Source organism: Salmo salar, chromosome 12 (genome assembly GCF_965601325.2).
Source record: "Salmo salar chromosome 12, fSalSal1, whole genome shotgun sequence".
NCBI lineage: Eukaryota > Metazoa > Chordata > Actinopteri > Salmoniformes > Salmonidae > Salmo > Salmo salar.
The window spans coordinates 55,073,121-55,093,280 of NC_138302.1; the positions used below are offsets into that span (position 1 = coordinate 55,073,121).

The 20,160-nt window shown below is 40.0% G+C and overlaps 1 protein-coding gene and 1 long non-coding RNA gene across 4 annotated transcripts; one reads left to right on the forward strand and one right to left on the reverse strand.

Moving 5' to 3' along the window:
- The first annotated feature begins 32 nt into the window (after positions 1 to 32).
- On the forward strand, positions 33 to 4,131 carry LOC123732750 (uncharacterized). The gene is made up of 4 exons (XR_006763390.2): positions 33 to 889; positions 3,263 to 3,370; positions 3,588 to 3,640; positions 3,816 to 4,131. It is a non-coding gene; the product is annotated as an uncharacterized LOC123732750 (long non-coding RNA).
- A 1,177-nt stretch (positions 4,132 to 5,308) lies between these two features.
- LOC123732754 (uncharacterized) lies at positions 5,309 to 18,864 on the reverse strand. Of its 3 annotated transcripts, XM_082959099.1 has the most exons (17): positions 18,550 to 18,864; positions 18,165 to 18,191; positions 15,632 to 15,919; positions 15,080 to 15,361; positions 13,142 to 13,453; positions 12,944 to 13,000; positions 12,371 to 12,433; positions 12,178 to 12,231; positions 11,626 to 11,679; positions 11,375 to 11,431; positions 11,160 to 11,246; positions 9,565 to 9,583; positions 9,425 to 9,456; positions 9,276 to 9,316; positions 8,548 to 8,614; positions 8,122 to 8,162; positions 5,309 to 7,857 (listed from the first exon to the last, which is right to left on the reverse strand). In XM_082959099.1, the coding sequence occupies exons 1-17, from the start codon at positions 18,605 to 18,607 to the stop codon at positions 7,765 to 7,767; spliced, it is 1,632 nt and encodes a 543-aa protein (XP_082815225.1). In that variant the 5' UTR covers positions 18,608 to 18,864; the 3' UTR covers positions 5,309 to 7,764. The 3 variants fall into 3 exon arrangements, with proteins under 3 accessions (XP_082815225.1, XP_082815224.1, XP_082815223.1); XM_082959098.1 differs by having other exon boundaries at positions 5,309 to 8,162; positions 12,178 to 12,201; XM_082959097.1 differs by having other exon boundaries at positions 5,309 to 8,162.
- Positions 18,865 to 20,160: the final 1,296 nt, after the last annotated feature.

Consider the following 20,160-nt stretch of genomic DNA (forward strand, 5'->3'; position numbering starts at 1 on the left):
TCGGTCATTATTTTTATGATCTAAAGCTAACTGTCTTTAACAGATGGTATTTTGTATCATTATTGCCGGCAATTCGATTTTTAAAACCAAACTAACTTGTCTGTCTGAGAAAAATATTTATCTTCTACTTTTTGTTTTACCTTTTTTACAGCTGCACAAAGTTTAACTACAAAAACCCTGCATTTGTAGTTGAGAGTTTTATGATCTCTAAAATGTAGTAGGCTTGTCATATTTAATTTATGTTTGGTGAGTCATGTTTAATAATATGCCAGAGCAGTGAAGGCAAACTGATAAGCGCAGTAAAGGAAAGGAAAGGATGGAAGGAAGGAACGGAGGAGAGAAGAAGCGAGTTCACACTACTCGGACTGATCAGTTTACCTTGAATGCTCTGACTGGAACCTAAATGTCAGCGCCCGTTCAGATAAACCGCGTGCTTTGCTTGAAGTGCATAACATTGAACGTGTGTAGGCTGAGAATGCAGTTGCTGTTTTTAAACTAACGTTTTTATATAGCCTAACTTTGAGATTAACCGTTTGATCATGCCTCCTAAAAAAAAGCAGCAGCCGCCGAAGAAGTAACGGCTATTTGGTTAGATTACGGTTGATACATTTGTCAATTTCATTGTTAGAATCCAACAAGCACCTGCTGTGGCACGGAAAACTTCTCTTCATCCACCTACGATGGTGATGGTTAAAGAAGCGCTGAAGGAGTTGGACTCTCGAATGGTCTCATCGCAGGCCATTCGCGGCTACATAACAGAGAAATATCCATCTGTGGACCTGATGAGGTTGAAGTACATGACACGCAAGACCCTGAAAAAAGGAACCGAGGGCGGGGTATTGGTAAGAACACCAACTCGATAGCAAACGGCGCACAGGGGAGGTTTCGGGTAAGTGACCCATGTGTAGTAGAGTGATGTTGTTCCCCTAGATTATGCACCAAGTTGCGCACAAGGACAGTTCAAGTAGGCCAGGTCAAGAGGGGATGTTAATAAGTTAATAACAATAATAATAATTCAATGTGTTTTCTTTATTTAATTACAGCAGCATAGTTAATGTTATTTTTCGGTGTACATTTTTTTTTTGATATCTATATTGTAAATACACCTAATTGTAAAAGTTGGTATATTTTGGTTTGGTCCATCGCGGTTATCCGTACTTACGTACCCTTTTATCGTTCTCTTTTGCCGGACCTTCAGCTAGCAAGGTGCCCGAGAGCTGTGACTGCACCGAGGGCTAACATATTGTGTGTTGTCTCTTCGTGTGCAGGTCGAATAAAAATGATTCTACCAACAGAATTCCAGTTGTGGCAGTGTCCTAAATAAAAATACACAACGCAGAACGAACCACGCTACACATGCATGTCTAAATCTTCTTAAAGTAAATGCCCAGTGTTTCCAGATTTCTATGAAATATGACCTATAATTTACAACATGAGTGAAATGGTTTTCCTTCCAAACAATTCTAATTGAGTATGTTAAAGCAGCTTTCCTGTTTGAATTGTGTTTTTTATTTATATATTACTACATTGGGCAATTACATACAATTTCTAGCGGCACACTGACTCACGTAATGACGAAGCCATAGGCTACTACTCACGGTGAGGGCCAATGCGCTCCTCTTGGCAATAGCCTATCTCAAGATGAGCTACTTTGAAAAACAGTGCTGCTGGTCACAAAAAAATGGGAGTTGAGAATTATATTGGTTCTACAGACAGTCTTCTATTTTCAGCAGTAGGCATTTGCTTTACAAACTATGTTTTTTCCCGCGATTTTTATTTTGAAATGTGCAAACAGACAGCTGCAACCAACTATATACATATGGATGGCAGTTCCCATTCAAATCAGGACTGGCAGCCATTGCTAGTGTACCCATGAGTTACCACTCAAATTGCCAGGGTAAGAGGTTCCAAAAATCGATGTATTATGTCTATGGCCACAACACAACAAGCTGATCATGCTGCCCAAATTGCAGCCTTCCCGACAGTAGGCAACCAGAAACTGCCGAAATCAAGGAAAAAATTGAGTAAATGAGGGACAAAGTTTATAGTGTGTGTGTGGGGTGTGTTTTACTGCCACTGTTTAGGTCAATTTGTAGAATTTATGCCAAGGAGCATTGAAGCTGTTCTTGCAGCTGGTTAAGGCCAAACACCCTTTTTAAGACACTTTGTTGGCGTTTTCTTTATATTGGCAGTTACCTGCATGCGCTTGTGATAACATTTAATCCAGTTATTTTTGAGAAACTATTGATCCTCTATGGCTAAATATGTTCTCTGGTTTATTTTGAACATTTAGAACAGGTTCCCTTGGTTGGTTATAAAATAAGTTAAAAAAATGTTTTTTCCTCTTGGGCCCAGCCCCTGACTCACATAATTGACCAGTCACATTTAGTTATATTGCAATTCATTTTTTCAGTTACCCAATCAAGGCAGGGCCCCCCATTTACCCAAACCTCTCCTCCCCCCCATCTGATGATTAGCAGAGTGGCAGCAGGAAGCTGTCTACACTCATTGAGAGTGGAATCCTGAATCCTCCTGTGGTTTGCTGTTGCAGTGAAAATATATATTACATATCTAATATGTACTGTATAATGTATGTATATATTTGTGACTTTTTTTCTGCCTCCTGGGCCCAGGGGCTTCAGCCCGAGAAGCCCCTTTGTTATTCCGGCCCTGGGCGTACCCCAACAACAGAATGGTGTGGGCATATACCTGTTACAAAAAATATTAAATCAAGTATACTGCTGATTGGCCAGCTCAGCCAATGAGCCAACATGATATAATGTTGAATGAGGAAATGGCAAGCATTATCGAAACTGTCTGTTTTGTGTTACAAGTTTAAGTATTTTTTTGTTTTGTTTTTTCAAGTTATGCTTTGGCAACAAATAGTAGTATAGGATTAGTGATGGGGAAACAAAGCTTCCTGGAGCGTTGAGATTTTCCAGCTAATTGTCTGAAATAGGTTAAATTCTCAAGGCTTTGATCAAGAGCACACTAGTGGCACCTGCTGGTCTAAATAATATAGAGCAGCCAAATTATTATAGATTATGTCCCAAACCCCATAGAGTGTGTGCAGTGTAGCCTTTTAGTCTTCTACAAATCAGGTGGTTGTTCGACGAAACGAAACTTTATGGTACCAGTTCTGAATATAAAGTTTTGTGTTTATTATATAAGTCAACATTATATGACAAACATATTTAACATGGGTTTGCTGTTTAATATAATGTAGCTCAATGTGTGTTTACTCTCCCTTGACATCTTGCAGTCAGGGTTAGGGTGAAGGAGCCCAAGCCAAAGGCCACTGAGAACACTGATCCCAATGTGGAGAAGGCTGCCAAGGTTGGAGCCAAGAAGACTAAGGACAAGGAAGCCGGTAAACTGAATCCACTGAATTAATTGTGCTCATCACTCCTAGGATTAAGACATCACCCTATAATCCGCCCAATTGTATGGGATCGTTGTTATTGAGCTACACCCATTGCAATGGAGGACATTTAACATTGCTCATTCAATGACTTGTATGGGTATCTCACTTCTCATGGTGTCCATGATTGCATGCATACACACACATCACTAACTCTTGTCTCTAGAAGCTGAGAAGAAAAAGGCTACAGCCAAAAAGCAGAAGGAGAAACCTTCAGAGGCAAGTGTGGTTTCAGTAATGTTCTGACTATTGGCATTGTTCAAGTGGTTTTGGTGTATAGGGACTCTTTTTACACTTTTGTCATGGGTACTGTTCCCTATTTGGGCTTTATCATGGTTAAATGGAATCTCTAAATGGGTGATTGTATTGCAAACCTGTCATTTTCATCTTTCAGGATGCAAAACTCAGGAAGGCCGCAAAAGCATCCTCTTCCAAAGGTGCCCCCTGCTAAGAAGCCCAAGTCGAACAGGACAATGGGGAAGAGGGGACAGCTGAGGATCAACCCAAAGCACAGAAGACTACCAAGGGTGAAGGGGCAGCCAAGAAGGGTGCAAAGGCCAAAGCTTTCCAGAAGCCTGCAGAGGGTGATGAAGGGGACACTGCTGCTCCTGAAGCTAAAATCACAGTGAAACGAGGCAAGAGGGCAGCAGCAGAATGACTGGACTCCTTTTAACCACTTTGTATGTTTTTAAATAAAGCTGTTTTTTGTAGTTCTTGTTTGTGTCATTTAAGTGTAGACCTAGCTGCAGTAAAATCTCCACTTTTCCTGTAGATAAGTGTTGATGGTGGCTAGGGGTTTGTTAAGATGTTTAATGATTCACTGATGCAAGATATTTATAAAAACCTGTTAAGTTATTATTTCTTACACCTGCTTAAATCAGTACCCTCTTCTGCCAGATTAATTGTATCACTAGTACAGTGAAAAATATTGATGGCTAACGTCAGGGGTCTTCAGTTTAATATTCAAAGGTACCCAAACCAGAGTATTGCTATACAGTCAGGACTTTGTTGTTCATCCATCATAGGTTGATGACCATGGCACGATTCATTAGGATAATCTGGTACAGTGAGTGGGCAGATGGTTGAGACCAATCTGAGTCTGGAACAATTCGGCACACAGGACATGACATCTTGGTACGAGTCTCCTGAGGGACGGCCTTGATACTGTTTTTTCGCTGTTAATTATGAAGCTATGGGAAATTACTCAAAACTAGTCTGTTATGGGTCAGTGCCCACAATGGTGCAATAAAAAATGTTGTACCACTTCAGTTTGTCCACAACGGAGAGGAAGAACTAATTGGGTCTTCAGTTTGATATTCAAAGGTACCCAAACCAGAGCATTGCTGTCCGCTGGTGCTCCTGGTTCTTTATTCCCTGCAATTCATATGGAGGTCAATGAGTTTTATTTGATCAACAAATATTTGCCAATTTGCTACATGGGGGTTATTTGATCGAATCCAAGTTTTGTAATTGTTAGATTGTGGACTCGTGGCATTTCTGCAACTGAAAAAACGACTTCATATTGGAGTTGTGCCTGTTGTGATACTTATGGATAACCCATTTTAGCATAGACATTGCCATGGAGGGCTTTCACTATTTTAACATAGTCAACTGGGTGGGAATACCTACGAGTCAGGAGAAATCTGCCATTAAAGAAAATTGAATACTTTAAATTTGAGAGTATAGACAACGCCATTGAAGCTGTCACAGATGAGGCCTATCTATGACCCAGTCACACTTATCTGCCCTCATTGGCTGGAACGGTCTCGCCTGCTTTCCATCTTTGAGGACATTGTTAGAGCTCGACTAGCTTGTCAATATAGGCAACATTTGCAACACATCAAAAACACGAGGTTGAAATAGAAACTGGGTTTGTTGACTCAATCCTTCATTTTTAAAACCGCATGTTTATTTGTTTAAAAAAATAAAAAGTTTACATTTCATTTTCACTAATAGAAACAGTACGGAAGCACTGAAAGTCTGAGCAGTTTCACAGCTCTTCAAGTATGTTCATTCAGTTTATAGATTAGTTTATAGTCTCAGCAGGGGCAGATCCAACAGGCCAGGCCAAGAGTGCAAGGCGTCAAGCTGAGCATATTCCGACTCAGTTCTGATCCAATCAAGCCCAACGTCGCATTTAGCTCGTCCAATAGAAACAAGTCAAGAACCCATCACTTGCTTGATCCAGTGATGAATTAGATTTTGTCCACAACAGTGCACTGTAGCTAGTCACATTAATCCTCCCAGAAAGAAGAGCGATTTGGTGAAATGGGCAACGACTGGGGGGATTGAGAAGAGGGGCAGAGGAAGACAAACATGGAAGAGAACATATTGGGAGTAAGAAAAGGGAGAAAGGAGAGATTTTAGGGTTAAAGAGAGAAAAGGAAGAGAGATTTTGGACGTAGAGAAAAGGAGATCAAAAAAAGGGTGAAGTCACGTGGATCATCAACATGCCAGCTGTTTACCTTCCCAATCCTGCCACAAGAGAAAGCCCTCAAGCATTTGCATTAATGACTGCAATAAGAAGAAGAAACAAATTCAATACCACTTGAATCAATTCTAAATCAAGAAAACATCTTCCACGTGTAAACAATTTCACAGTTCTGAGAGAGAGATAAGTAAGTGTGCAGATCTCCTGGCACCTCATCATCCTCCTCCTTTCCGCTAAGCCCACCCTTTGTACTTGCCTGGCTCCACCACATGCATCAGAGGCAGTGTACGGGTTTGTTAGTTAGTCCCCCCCCCACACACCAGTCCCTGCCTCTGTCCCTCATTGTTCAGGGAGCCCCGCCCCACCATCACCTCCCTTCGTCACTCATTAAGAGAGCCCCACCCGTGTAGGTCGACTCGGGGACATCAGGAGGAGATCCAGGTACTGCGAGATGACCTCCCAGTTCCTCCACAGGAAGGCGAGAAGGACGACGAAGAGCAGCGTGGAGAAGGTGCTGCTGAGCGTCATTAAACTCTGTAACTGCTTTAAGGTCACCATTGGCCTCATGGTGAAAACTCTGAGCAGGTTTCTTCCTCTTCGGCAACTAAGTTAGGAATGATGCCGGTATCTTTGTTGTGACTGGGTATATTGATAAACCATCCATTAATAACTTCACCTTACTCAAAGGGATATTCAATGTCTGCTTTTTTTAAACAATAAGTGTCCTTATTTGTGAGGCATTAGACAACCTCCCTGTTTTTTTGGTTGAATCTGTGTTTGAAATTCACTACGTGACTGATGGACTTTACAGATAATTGTATGTGTGGGGTACAGAGATGAGGCCATTAAAAAAATCATGTTAAACACTATTATTGCACAGAGTGAGTCCATGCAACATATTATGCGACTTGTTAAGCAGAATTTTACTTCTGAACTTATTTTGGATTTCCAAAACAAAGGGGTTAAATACTCAATGACACTTTTTTTCTTCTTTTTTTTTTTACATAATTCCACTTTGACCTTACCTTTATTTAACTAGGCAAGTCAGTTAAGAACAAATTCTTATTTTCAATGACGGCCTAGGAACAGTGGGTTAACTGCCTTGTTCAGGGACAGAACGGCAGATTTTTACCTTGTCAGCTCGGGAATTCGATCTTGCAACCTTTCGATTACTAGTCCAACGGTCTAACCACTGGATTACCTGCCACCCCGATATGGGGTATTGTGTGTAGGCCAGTTACAAAAAAAATCTCAATTTCATACATTTTAAATTCAGGCTGTAACACAACAAAATGTGGAAATCGTCAAGGGGTGTGAAGACTTTCTGAAGGCATTGTATGTTTTACCGTTTTGATATAAATGCACTTTATCTATATAGTCCCCACATTTGAAAAAGTCACAAGTATTTGGACAAACTCATTTATAGTGTATTAAGGTAGTCAAACATTTTGTATTTTGGTCCTTGATTCTTTGCACCCAATAAATACATCAAGCTTGTGACTCAACAAACTTGTTGGATGCATTTGCAGTTTGTTTTGGTTGTGTTTTGGATTATGTTTTGCCCAACAGGAAATTAATTGTATCCAACCGCTATGGAAGGAGGTATCACACAGTCAACGTAAAATACATAAATACAGTAGATTTAGCATTAACTAGGGGAAAGAAATAAGAAAAATGCTCAAAGGGGACTATGCCCCCTGGACCCCTAAAAAAATATATATATATATTAACACAGTAACAGATATTATGGATAGACATGTAACAGAAACCAGTTGTCCATGTGTAATACAGTAGATATATTACCTGTTAAGCAACTTATTTACAGTAACTGGATGTGTGATAAACAATGGATGTCGTGTGAGATAGAATGTATTTGTGTGAGACATAGCTACAGAAAGCCAGAGGTGTAGTGTCAGTGTGTCTGCAGAAGACTGTACAACCCATCCGGCTGGGCTGAGGTTGCTGGTCTGTCGGGGATTGAGCTGTATACATGGTAAGTGTCAGACTAGAGGAAAGAAACAGATTCACTTTAGGGCTTCGAATCTACAGTACAGTTAATGTAATTCATAAGGGGTATTTTATGAGGATGTAAGACCAATCTTAAACTGAAAGTCAAATCACAGTGAGAGAAAGAGAGATACTTGTATCCTCGAGTCCGTCTGTCTGTGAAAACAATGCTATAAATAATAATAATAATATAACAATATAATACAATGAATAGTACAACCGATATAAGAATACTCCATGCAATTATTTGTGCTGTACTTACATGTTTATTTGCAAATGCCTGTGTATCCACATCAACGTTACCTGCACATCACAGAGAGAGACAATTCCATGATTAAGAGGTTGTGTATGTATGTATGAGTGTGTGTTTGAGGGTGGATCGTGTGTATATTACATGTCTACATTGCATGTGAGTTACTTAGTCGAGTTTGCTCTGTTGCGTTGGTAACATCCAAATAGAAGAAGTGCAAGTAACAAGGCTTGATGTCATTTCACACTTCTCCTCATGACTCAAACCACCCTGCAGATCTACAGCTCTATTCTCATGCTCCACAGATGCTCTGACACATTCATTTCTGTTTTAAGTGTCATATATGTGTTTTGATAAGGTTGATAAGGTTAGGCCCAAAGTTTAAGCATGTACAGTAGCTGTGCACTTGCAGATGGTCCCGAGATCTGAGGGACAAACCTGAGGGCGTGAACGTGGACAGTACAGAAGTGATCTGAGAATCGATTCCAGCATCTCCTGAATCCACCTGTAGTAGAGAGAGAGGGAGAGAAGAGAGAGACTTTTTATCCTCCAGTCTATCAAACTGTCTGTCTATTCTAATCTAACTCGTGACATGAACTGCACCCTCCTTTGTATCACAGGAAGTGTTTGTCGGTTTTGTGTCATTCTGAGGTCTACACATGTCCAAAGCAAGATGTAGGTTATTTGATTTAAAAATTTTATTTGTACGACTAAACTCTGTACCTACTTAGGAACACATTTACAGGGTTTAACAATAATGAATGTATTAAGAAACTGTTTTGGGTAAAAACATCTTATTTGGTAATAAATACAAATTACCATATTAATCTGTAAATAAATATAGCTGTTGGTTTGATACATTGAACATTCATATGTTGAAGCACTACTAATGAAACATTAAGGTCTTGATCCTCAGATCAGACAGTCAGAGGGCAGAGGATGCTGGTGAGAGGAGTTATAGGAGGACAGGCTCATTGTAATCGTTGAAATGAATGAATGGAACGGAGTCAAACACGTAGTTTCAATGTGTTTGATTTGTTTGACTCCGTCCCATTAATTCCATTCCAGTCATTACAATGATTCCGTCCTCCTATAACTCATCCCACCAGCCTCCTCTGTCAGGTGGTATATGTGTACAGATACCACTGTAAATGTAGAATACTCACCATGATTCCTCTGCTCACCGCTCCCATAGACACCAATTCATCTAGAACAGAAACACAATAAAAATGGAATTACAGTGTTTGTACATGCATGTATATAGTTCTGTAAGTCGTGTGTGTGTATGTTTGATGTATTTAGTTTTGGAACATACATTGTCTGTGATCATCCTGTCTGGCTGTAGGTCTGTACAACATAAAAGTATAAGAAGGTTGTGGTAAGAACATCTCATCATGGACAAAACAGAACTAAAGGTTGATACAATCTGCATCATATTCACAAGGGAATTCTTACCTCTGAGAATTGGTTTTCTCTGAAAAACAAATGAGGCTAAATGAATTATATTGAATATAGTCTAACCTATCCTGTTGAGGACAGACGCCTCGCCAACGCCTCGCCAATATCCAATGGTAGTGCGTTGCGCAAAATACAAAAACCTCAAAAATGTTATAATTTCAATTTTTCAAACATACGACTATTTTACACCATTTTAAGGACAAGACTCTCGTTAATCTAACCACATCATCCGATTTCAAAAAGGCTTTACAGTGAAAGCAAAACATTAGATTATGTTAGGAGAGTACACAGCCAAAAATAATCACACAGCCATTTTCAAAGCAAGCATATATGTCACATAAACCCAAAACACAGCTAAATGAAGCACTAACCTTTGATGATCTTCATCAGATGACACTCCTAGGACATTATGTTATACAATACATGCATGTTTTGTTCAATCAAGTTCATATTTATATCCAAAAACAGCTTTTTACATTAGCATGTGATGTTCAGAACATGCATTCCCACCCAAAACTTCCGGTGAATTTACTAAATTACTCATCATAAACGTTGACAAAATACATAACAATTATTTTAAGAATTATAGATACAGAACTCCTTTATGCAATCGCTATGTCAGATTTTAAAATAGCTTTTCAGCGAAAGCACATTTTGCAATATTCTGAGTACATAGCTCAGCCATCACGGCTAGCTACTTTGACACCCGCCAAGTTCGGGGCTCACTAAACTCAGAATTACTATTAGAAAAATTGTATTACCTTTGCTGATCTTCGTCAGAATGCACTCCCAGGACTGCTACTTCCACAACAAATTTTGTTTTTGTTCCAAATAATCCATAGTTATGTCCAAATACCTCCGTTTTGTTCGTGCGTTCAGGTCACTATCCAAAGAGTAACGCGCGAGCGCATTTCGAGACAAAAATATTCAAAATGTTCCTTTTCCGTAATTAGAAGCATGTCAAACGCTGTTTAAAATACATTTTATGGTATTTTTCTCGTAAAATAGCGATAATATTCCAACCGGACAATAGTGTATTCATTCAAAGAGGAAAATAAAAAACAGCATAATCTCTTTGTCACCAGGCAGACCACTGACAAACTGTGCTACCATACTCTAACCAGTGACAGGAGACACCTCAATCCGCTTTCTGAAGGCTTTAGAAAGCCAATGGAAGCCTTAGAAAGTGCTTCGTAACAGCTCAGATACTGTAGTTTCGATAGAGAACCAAAAGAAGAACTACAATTTCACAGACAGGCCACTTCCTGCTTGGAATCTTCTCAGGTTTTTGCCTGCCATATGAGTTCTGTTATACTCACAGACACCATTCAAACAGTTTTAGAAACTTCAGAGTGTTTTCTATCCAAATCTACTACTAACATGCATATTCTCGTTTCTGGGCAAGAGTAGTAACCAGTTTATATCGGGTACGTTTTTTTCATCCGGCCGTGAAAATACTGCCCCCTATCCCAAACAGGCTATACAATTTGATCAAAATGAGTTGACAAATTAACCCATGCCAAAGGCACTTACATTAATGTCAGCACGGTAAATTTGCAAATGATTTGTTAGGCAGAATCAAATGTACTCACTGGTCCTCCTGCAGAGACAGACAGCTGTCAATCCTACCAGGAGCACGCCCACTCCAGAAGCCACTGCTGCCTGCCATAATTGCCCCACTATTTGGTGACATGATGACAACGGGAGAGGTCATTAGCTTTTGGACCACATTATTGTTCTTCTGAAAAAATGTGAACAGCTCTGTTTTCATATGTGTGACAAAAGACAGCTAGAAAAGGATACTTACCCAGAATGCTTTCTTGACTGTTTGATTCCACATCACTTTCTGTGGAGCTTTGAACTCCTGGGCACATGCAAGAGAGAAGGACAGTTTAATAACAGAGTTATGCAAATATTTCTATAAAGAGACAAATTAATTGTTTGATTCATCCTTAACCTTTGACTGAATTTACATTTGACTATATTTGCAAAACTGGTTTATGCTTTAATAGACAAAAATACTTAGCAAACTAAATTAAATCTATTGGCTATACTTACTTTCAGTTGGACTCGCTGGGGTGTCAGTGGTAAAAGTACAGCAAACAGTCGACCCTGATGCAAAGCAAATCATTGGATCTGATTATACAAAAATACATCTAAATGGGTTGATTTTAATCAATCAAATATCAACCTCTTTTTGTAATGAGGCAAATTTGTGATGGGAAAAAACTCAACATGGAGAAGATAAGCTACTCTATTTATTTTACTTCTATTTGCTAACTAGATAAAGATGACTAAGAGAACTGATAAAGGATTCACTGCCGTGCTGGGGGTCAAAGGGGAGGTCAAACATGGTGAGAAGAGATTACTCATATTACACAAGAACAAACGTAAATTAATGTAATATCTAAGGTCTTTCAATAAGCAGAAAGAGAGAAGTACACTACACGTTACCTACAAATCAGATGGATTAAAAGTGGTTAAAAATCTGGACTGAAATTACAAGCAGCTATGAATACATCTATTAGTTAACCGGTCAGAGCTTTAGTGAATGAATGTGAACAAAGATATTGTATTTGAAACTAAGTTAAAATTGGTGGATCTACTTACTGGTAGTTGGTGTCACTGTGGTGTCTGGGGTAAAGGTAGAAGTAACAGTTGAAACTAGTGGGAAGCAATATGATTACACAAGAATAAGGTATTACATTCACATTTGGGTCACTTAATTTTACAGGCCCGTAATCTAAATTCTTGACTGTATAATTACTATTTGCAGAGATGGTAATTTAGAGGCCCAACACACCTTCTGTAGGACTCACTGTCTTGCTGGGAGGCAAAGTAGATCTAGGACCTGGAGTCAAACCCACTGAGAAAACACATATTAATGAAATTAGCATTTTATTCATGATCGTTTTAATGATCATCATGGTGTTGTTGGCCTTTTGAAATACCTTCATAACTTGTCTATTCAAAGTGGGCAAAGTAGGACTATAAAAATCACTACGGACAGTTTGCTTCTAGCCCTGGTAGATTATATTTCTACTCATTATAGAGATGATAAGACCAATTCATAAGGTGATAAAGTCTTTCAGGACAGATAAGGTGTTGATTGTTGTTGACAGCTTCCTAGAATGAAGTCACCATGTTATCTAACAGCAGAAGTATAACAGCGCATAGATACGATCTAAACACTCCACTAGATGAACACAGACATTCTATTACTTGTGCTGAAGATCCCAGACATTGGTATTCAGGCTGGTGTCATATCTATAGAACAGCTTAATTTACACATGAACACAACTATTCTTATTGCGGAAACATGCTTTTCTTTAAAATAACAGCAGCCCCACTATAAAAGCACAAATGTGTGGCCTACCTGCTGTAGAAGGTGTCTGTACAGTTGTTGGATCACTGATGTGAACTCCCACCAGATCTGAAATCATTTGGGATTGAAATGTGATATTTAGTTTGTTGGTCAGAATGAATATAGTCATACCAAGAAGATGCTAAAATCAAAGTGAGTCAGATCATGAAGACCTGCAGCCCTGATAGATTTGTTTAGATAATGACTCACCTGTAAAGCTGTACCCATCACTGCGTGGAGAGAGAGAGTTTGGTCCAGAGCTCACTCTGTAATCACAGCTCACCTCCTTACTCCTCACTGACTGTAGACCACTGATCAGATCACTATGATTTGGAGTGAATTGACAGAACTCCTGTCTGGGTGCTGAGGTGGATTGTCTCTTCTTGATCTTTGCTGTGAAGGATGGCTGACTCTCCTCTCCAACATACAGGTTACAGGTGCTGTCAGGACTGACGGATCCAGGAATCAAACAGATGATGGTGAAGTCCTCATCAAATTGGACTGTAATGTCTGGTTTTGGATCTGTTAGGAAAGAACAGAGACTCCTTTTTACATCACTATATTTGAATGTAATGTATATGTCACAAGTGACACTGACTCTTACTAAACTAGAGCCTGCAATTCTTTTTATATTACGTATCAGAATATCTTATTTGATATCATTTATATTTATGAGTTCCATTTAATCATGTGTGCTGTGTGTTTACAACGATTTCCTTTCACTTAATTCCTTACATGCTCACGTGTGAAATCAAATTGAATCGCATGGACTATTTTGCTTGCTTGTATGGTGTGCTGTGATTCCACAGATTAACATGGACTAAAGTGACATTGAGATGATTCTCTATCACCTCCTGCCTCCCCAAACCAATCGCTAAACACGCCTCAGAACTAGAGTTAAAAGGAACTGAACCAGGGACCTCTCAACCGACAAGCTTCTCGTCTCCGCTGGTCGCTTGCTGTTGGAAAGACACAAATCACAATGCTCTCTATTGCACTACTAAAGGAAAGTGCTTGTTGCGAACGTGTGAGTGTGACACCAATTGTTGGCCAGTACATCCTCTAATTGTATATTTTCTGTCCCCCACGACTACAGACACGGGGGACACGCCTGACGCAGCTGAGAGGCTACACCCAACTCTACCACACAGCCAGGCCGGTGCAGAGCGAGGGACAGAAGGTGACCTGCCATTGAACACCAAACCAGCAATCGACTACCAGACCAGCCATCAACTAATGATCCCTGCTCGGGAGGAAGAGCCGAACCCTGTTTGGGTAGAGCCGAACTAATCCTGCTCGGGTAGAACCGAACGAAAAAACCCTGCTCGGAAGGTTTAGTTTGGCCCGTTGCTTCTAGTTAGCCTACAGCCCTAAATCCCAGCCTATTTATACGTTTCTTATAGGACCGTAGTGATACTGTGTATTACTGTGTAAAGATGAGTTTATAAAGAACCTTTGATTGTACTTTGGCCTGTCTCTGTGGTTGTTTGCCGTGGGATCTTAGAACTCTACTTCTGACATATACATTTCAAATATTTGTCTTCACAACAACTATTTTGAAATGACATTGGATGAGATTGTGATTTAAACAGAATCATTCAAGAGAATCTGAATATAACATTTCTTACCAAGAATAGTAAGAGAGACAGAACCACTGTGCATCGATGGATAGTAAGTTTCTACTGTGTAAAGATATCTCAGTTTGATCTCAGCAGATGAACTTTGACCTGCCCACGAGAGCAGCTCAGTCCCCGTGAGTGAACGTGTACAGGGTGAGTGTTTAGGATCTCTCCCCTCTGTGTAGAAGTAACAGTGAGACACAGAGACAGATGGAGGAGTCTGACAGCTCAGCTGAACTGAGTCTCTCTCTCTGATGACTGTAGAACGGCCAGCCTGGGAGGAGGTGTGTCTCTTTGAAAGTTGCATTTAAAAACATTACAGCTAATCCATACATACTAACAGTATGGTAGATCCATTAATAAAATGTTCAACTATGTCAGCATTTATGTTTGTACAAAGTACAGTAAATCCTATCATTATGTGAAATGAAGACGTTTAGGAAATACGACAGAAGATCTCATTTTCAGAACGAGCATAATTAATACGGTATAACAGTGAAGTGTATCATTTTATAAACCACCTACTTACCCTGAACAGTGACTGAGACAGGGTTACTTAAAGGAGATGTGTGAGACCTCCCTACAGCATAGTAACATTTCACTTTGACCACAGCTGGAAATGTTGGACCTGCCCTCTTCAGCAGCTCAGTTCCTGTTATTGTCTGCGTACACAATGACCCTGGAAAATTCTTCCCCACCTCTATGTAGAAGTAACAGTTAGACACATGGCGAGATGGAGGAGTCTCACAACTCAGCTGAACTGATTCTGTCTCTCTGATGACTGTAGAACTCACTGTCAGCTGAGGAATGTCTGAGAATAGGGGAATATAGCATTTAGCATTTTGTGGTTTTGAGAAATGTACTGATAGCCTAGTCCCTCCTTGTTACTTCACACTTAAGGATCTTGAGTCCATTACCTCATGCAGCGACAGTATGGGAAGTTAAGGAGATATAATACATTCCTTGATTGCTTCATGTAATAGCTTATAACAACACACAGTATGATAACATATCACAAGAGGAACATGGTAATGATGGCACAACAGTACATTGTTTACAACCATTCAAATAGTCTTCTTACCCTGAATTGTGACTGTTGAAGGCTCACTGTATATGGATCTAAACTGTGAACCTGTAGCACTGTACTGACATTGTATTTTGACCTCAGCTGGTGAACTCTGACCTGTCCACCTCACCAGTAGTGTTCCTGTGAGTGTCTGTTGACAGGGTGATGGTAGGGTGAATTCCACTTGCCCTTCCATTTTGAAGTAACACTCAGAGACAGATGGAGGAGTCTGACAGTTCAGCTGAACTGAGTCTCTCTCTTTGATGACTGCAGGAATCACTGTCAGACTGGGCTGAGGAAGATCTGTGACAGAGGGATGATGGAGTGTATTTTTTAATTGAATTATAAATTCATTTTCAATGTTTAACTACTCATACATATAATGTACCACTTAATATTATATGAGTTTGAAAGAGAAAACAATTAAGACACTGTTGTCTATTTAACAATAAACAATGAGAACCCGTGGCAGGAACAGCCCTTAGGAGGGAGTTATCACACAATAATCATCGGCTTCGATGGGCATTTTGCTTTTGTAAAACGGTTGCCAACATTTAAACAAAAGATTAAGAACATGTCTTTCATTAAAGACGTATTATTGTTCTGAGTAAATGTGTTTTATTTTCATCCTTCCACCAGGACATATGCTCATTGTGGAACGTTGCTATATGGGCACAGCCAAACAACGGAAGTGATGGATTTTGTTCTGACCAGAACTGTCCCAGAGCGTGGGGAGGTGTGTCTGCGCTTGTACTGAAGCGGTAGGTGCGCAAGACCAAAAACTTTACTAGCATCATACATATCGGTGAATCGCTGTGACATATGAAATACAAGTGATAGTGTAATCAATCTGTAATAACTACGTAAAAAGGTAACGAACGTGTTAAATGATTGTGACGTGCAGTCATATCCAGGTCCTGATTGGTCAACAAGCTTATTTTACGCTTCAAATAGTGTTATTTGACACATCAAACAGTGTTATTTCTCGTGTATCTTTTTTGAAATGCGAAGACCCAAATGGCATTCCATACATTCCAGTGCACGACACACTGACATCACGTACAGATGCGCGTGACTCTTGGCTGCAGTAAGAAAGCCACGCCATCTGCTCCCATTCAACATAGCCTACATTTACGTTTTTATTACTTCTAAACAAAATAACTTTGGGGGGGCTCTCCTACGCTAACAATGATGTTTTGATTCTTGCTTGAACAGTCACTAAGATTATATTTGGTTGTGATCTTTGGATGCAGCAAGTTGTTAGCTAGAATGCTAAACACTCACTGACATAGCCATAGGCTGTAGCAAATGATAGCCAAAGAGGCATTTTACTGGTTGAAGTTGAAGTTATTTTTAAGTATAATGCAGTTGATTTGCAATGATGACAAACATTATATTAAGCAGGATATTCATACGAGCCTTAAACTCCAATTATAATCCAAAAGTAGTGTGAAATGGACTCATATGCAACATGTAAATAGAGGCTTTTTTTGTGCTGTCACCACAGTGGATTGAGCAGTCAAATGGAATAGTGAATAGACTATTTTTTGTGTTTGTAAACGTTGCCGCACGAGGGCGATGCGTGCAACGTTTGCAAACACAAAAAATGGTCTATTCACTATTCCATTTGACTGCTCAGTCCACTATCTCATCAGCACAGCCAGGCAATTTATAAACTTGATCTCCACTGTAAAAAGCATTTAGATATTATATCCCATTTATTGTAGACTAGCATTTGGTTTTCAACAGCGGAGATTTGCATTAACCTTGCTGTCTGTCTCTGATATTTGCAACATTGTTTCAATATTGAAATTCGATCATCTCCAGCTGTCACATAGTAATGAACGAATGTGTCGGGATGAGACAGTCTGGCAGGTTTTCTAAGCCAGTCAAAATCATGAATCAGTATCATTTTTATGGATATATTCAAAGAAATGCCAATAGAAAAACACAAAATGCAGCTAGTTTACTGTCATTCCAGCTTCAGTTTAAAGTGATTATGTTAACTGTGTACTGTAGTTGGCTAGCTCCTCTGAATAGTGTCCTGGAGAGAGAGCACATTTTCTATGCCAGGCGAAATCTCGCATCGAGTCATTAGCTCATTGTTATGGATGTATCCCCCCCCAAAAATCTGTAGAAAACAGCTTAAACAAATGCAAATACAGCTTCTTTGCTGTTATTCTGGCTGCACTGTTTGACGTGACTGTGTTAGCCGAAGTTGCCTAGCTAGAAAGCAAGGGATAAGAACATTGACAGTCATCCTGGCAACGGAACATTTAGAATGATCCACCAGCTGGCTTGGGTACCAACCCTAGATTTGTGTCGGGACTACACGGAGTATACCAAACAGTCGGGGCATGGATTTTACAAAGTGTCGAAAGCATTCCATGGGGATGCTGACCAATGTTGACTCCGATGAATTCATCAAAATAACGTTTTTATTGAAAATATTTCAATCACTACTTGAATATTTTGGTAACCCGTTGTTTTGTCTGGTAGCCCAAAATTTTCCATAATGCAGCTTTAAATTCATAATAATGATACTGACCTTTGGCTTTGAGGTACTGGAAGGTATCTAGACATAACAAAATGGGTCATTATCATGCTCTTTTAGCCATTATGAAAAATAAGAAAACATGAGATGGGAACACTTTACACAAGCTGGCGAAGCAGAATAGCCTGGAATGCATTCACAGCCATGTTATCAAGCAGTGGTCATTCTTATCTGAACAAAATGTACAATAATGACAGAGAAATATAAATTAATAGGATGATCAATGGAATAAGACACACTTATTATAACCATAACATGTTGAAATATTAAGAGTTTCTAAAGTAAAAGACTAAAAGAGGGGAAAGAAGAATGGAATATCCTGTAGCACAAACAGATGATGGAACTTGGAACAGAAAAATAACTCGGAAAAATAACTCACCGAAAAGGAGGATGAGCAAAAACAGACGACCAGCCATATCAGGGATGAACAAGGTCATTATTTAGACAGCTACATACATACTGTTAGTCTGACTTCACAGAAGATGGTGGCTGTGACTGGGACAAAGAATAAATGTTTCAATAGAAAAGCAGATGTGGAGCTTGTTCACAGGAAAACCACATGTCTCATATGACAACTGTGGGCTAATGTCATGTTGCAGAGGACAAAGAGGCTGAACATTCAGAATCATTTATCGGTCATTATTTTTAAGTTCTCAAGCTATCTGTCTTTAACAGATGTTATTTTGTATCATTATTGTTTCAGTATGATATATTGGATAAAGTAATAAAGACAGACACCAATGTCTAGTTCAATAGCCTTGTTCATGCATTGTACAAATCCCTACACGCAGAGTCCGGGGAACAGTCCGGCTAGTCGATTACCTATCAACTAGACTCCGTAACATCATCCTTTTCAATAGAAAGTGCAAACATAACAGCATAACATTAAATTCTTAACAATCAAGTCATAACAATTAAGAACGCATGACATTTTCTTTTTACTTCAGTTGTCATCTTCCTTTCTTTTTAAATTTTCTTTTTTTCTTTATTTTCTTTTCTTTTATTTATTTTTATTTTTTAAATGTTTATTTTTATAAACAGGAGGACAAGTTAACACAGTCTCTTGCTTACAGAGTAAGCCTGTCCGGTGGCTTGCACAGCCGACCCACCCGTGAGTAAGTATTGGCTCTGACAGGGGTAGGATTAGGGCCACGAGCTGGAGAGCTTGGTGGGGTAGAAGCCTCACCTTCAGTTGGCTCATGTCTCAATTCTGCACCTCTTACCCTTAGGCCTGGACTGTGATCCATCTCATCTAGGTGAGTGTATGGCGTGTTCTGGTTTGTCCGCTCTGCTATGCGCAGATCCACCCGATTGCGACGATAGAGGGAGCCACCAACATCCACCAGGTAAGAGCGTGGTGCAACTCTCTGTAGGCACGTGCCCAGCCTCCAAAGTCCTGTGTGGTCTCCCGGCAGCGGTTTCATCCTTATCGTTTCACCCACCTCCAGTTCTGGTAGGTCTCGAGCAGTCCGGTCGTAGAAGCACTTAGCGAGCTGCTTTCTGCGACGCAGTTTGTCCGTGACGCCAACCATGACGCAGGGCTCAAGTAGCTTGTTAGCTACGGGGATGGTAGTCTTCAGACGTCTGGACAGAAGGCGTTGTGCTGGGCTGCTGTCCATGTTTTCGGTGGGTGTGTTCCTCCACTGTAAGATCGCTTTCCATGGGTCGTTGCTGTCGCGCACGGCCCTGCTTAACAGGTTTTTTGCAATCTTGACAGCTGACTCTGCCTTGCCATTTGCTTTTGGGTGTCTTGGAGAGGAGGTTACATGGTCAAACTCCCATTCTGAGGCGAAACGCTTGAACTGTGCAGTGAATTGTGGGCCATTGTCCGTGATTACCTTGTCAGGCTGACCTTGCCTGGCAAACTGCGCCTTGCAGCGCTTTATGACCGTCTCTGCAGACAAGTCAGGGAGCAGTTCAATTTCCCAAAAGTCAGAGTAGTGATCCACAATGAGAAGATAGTCCTTTTGTCTGTGGCTGAATAAGTCCA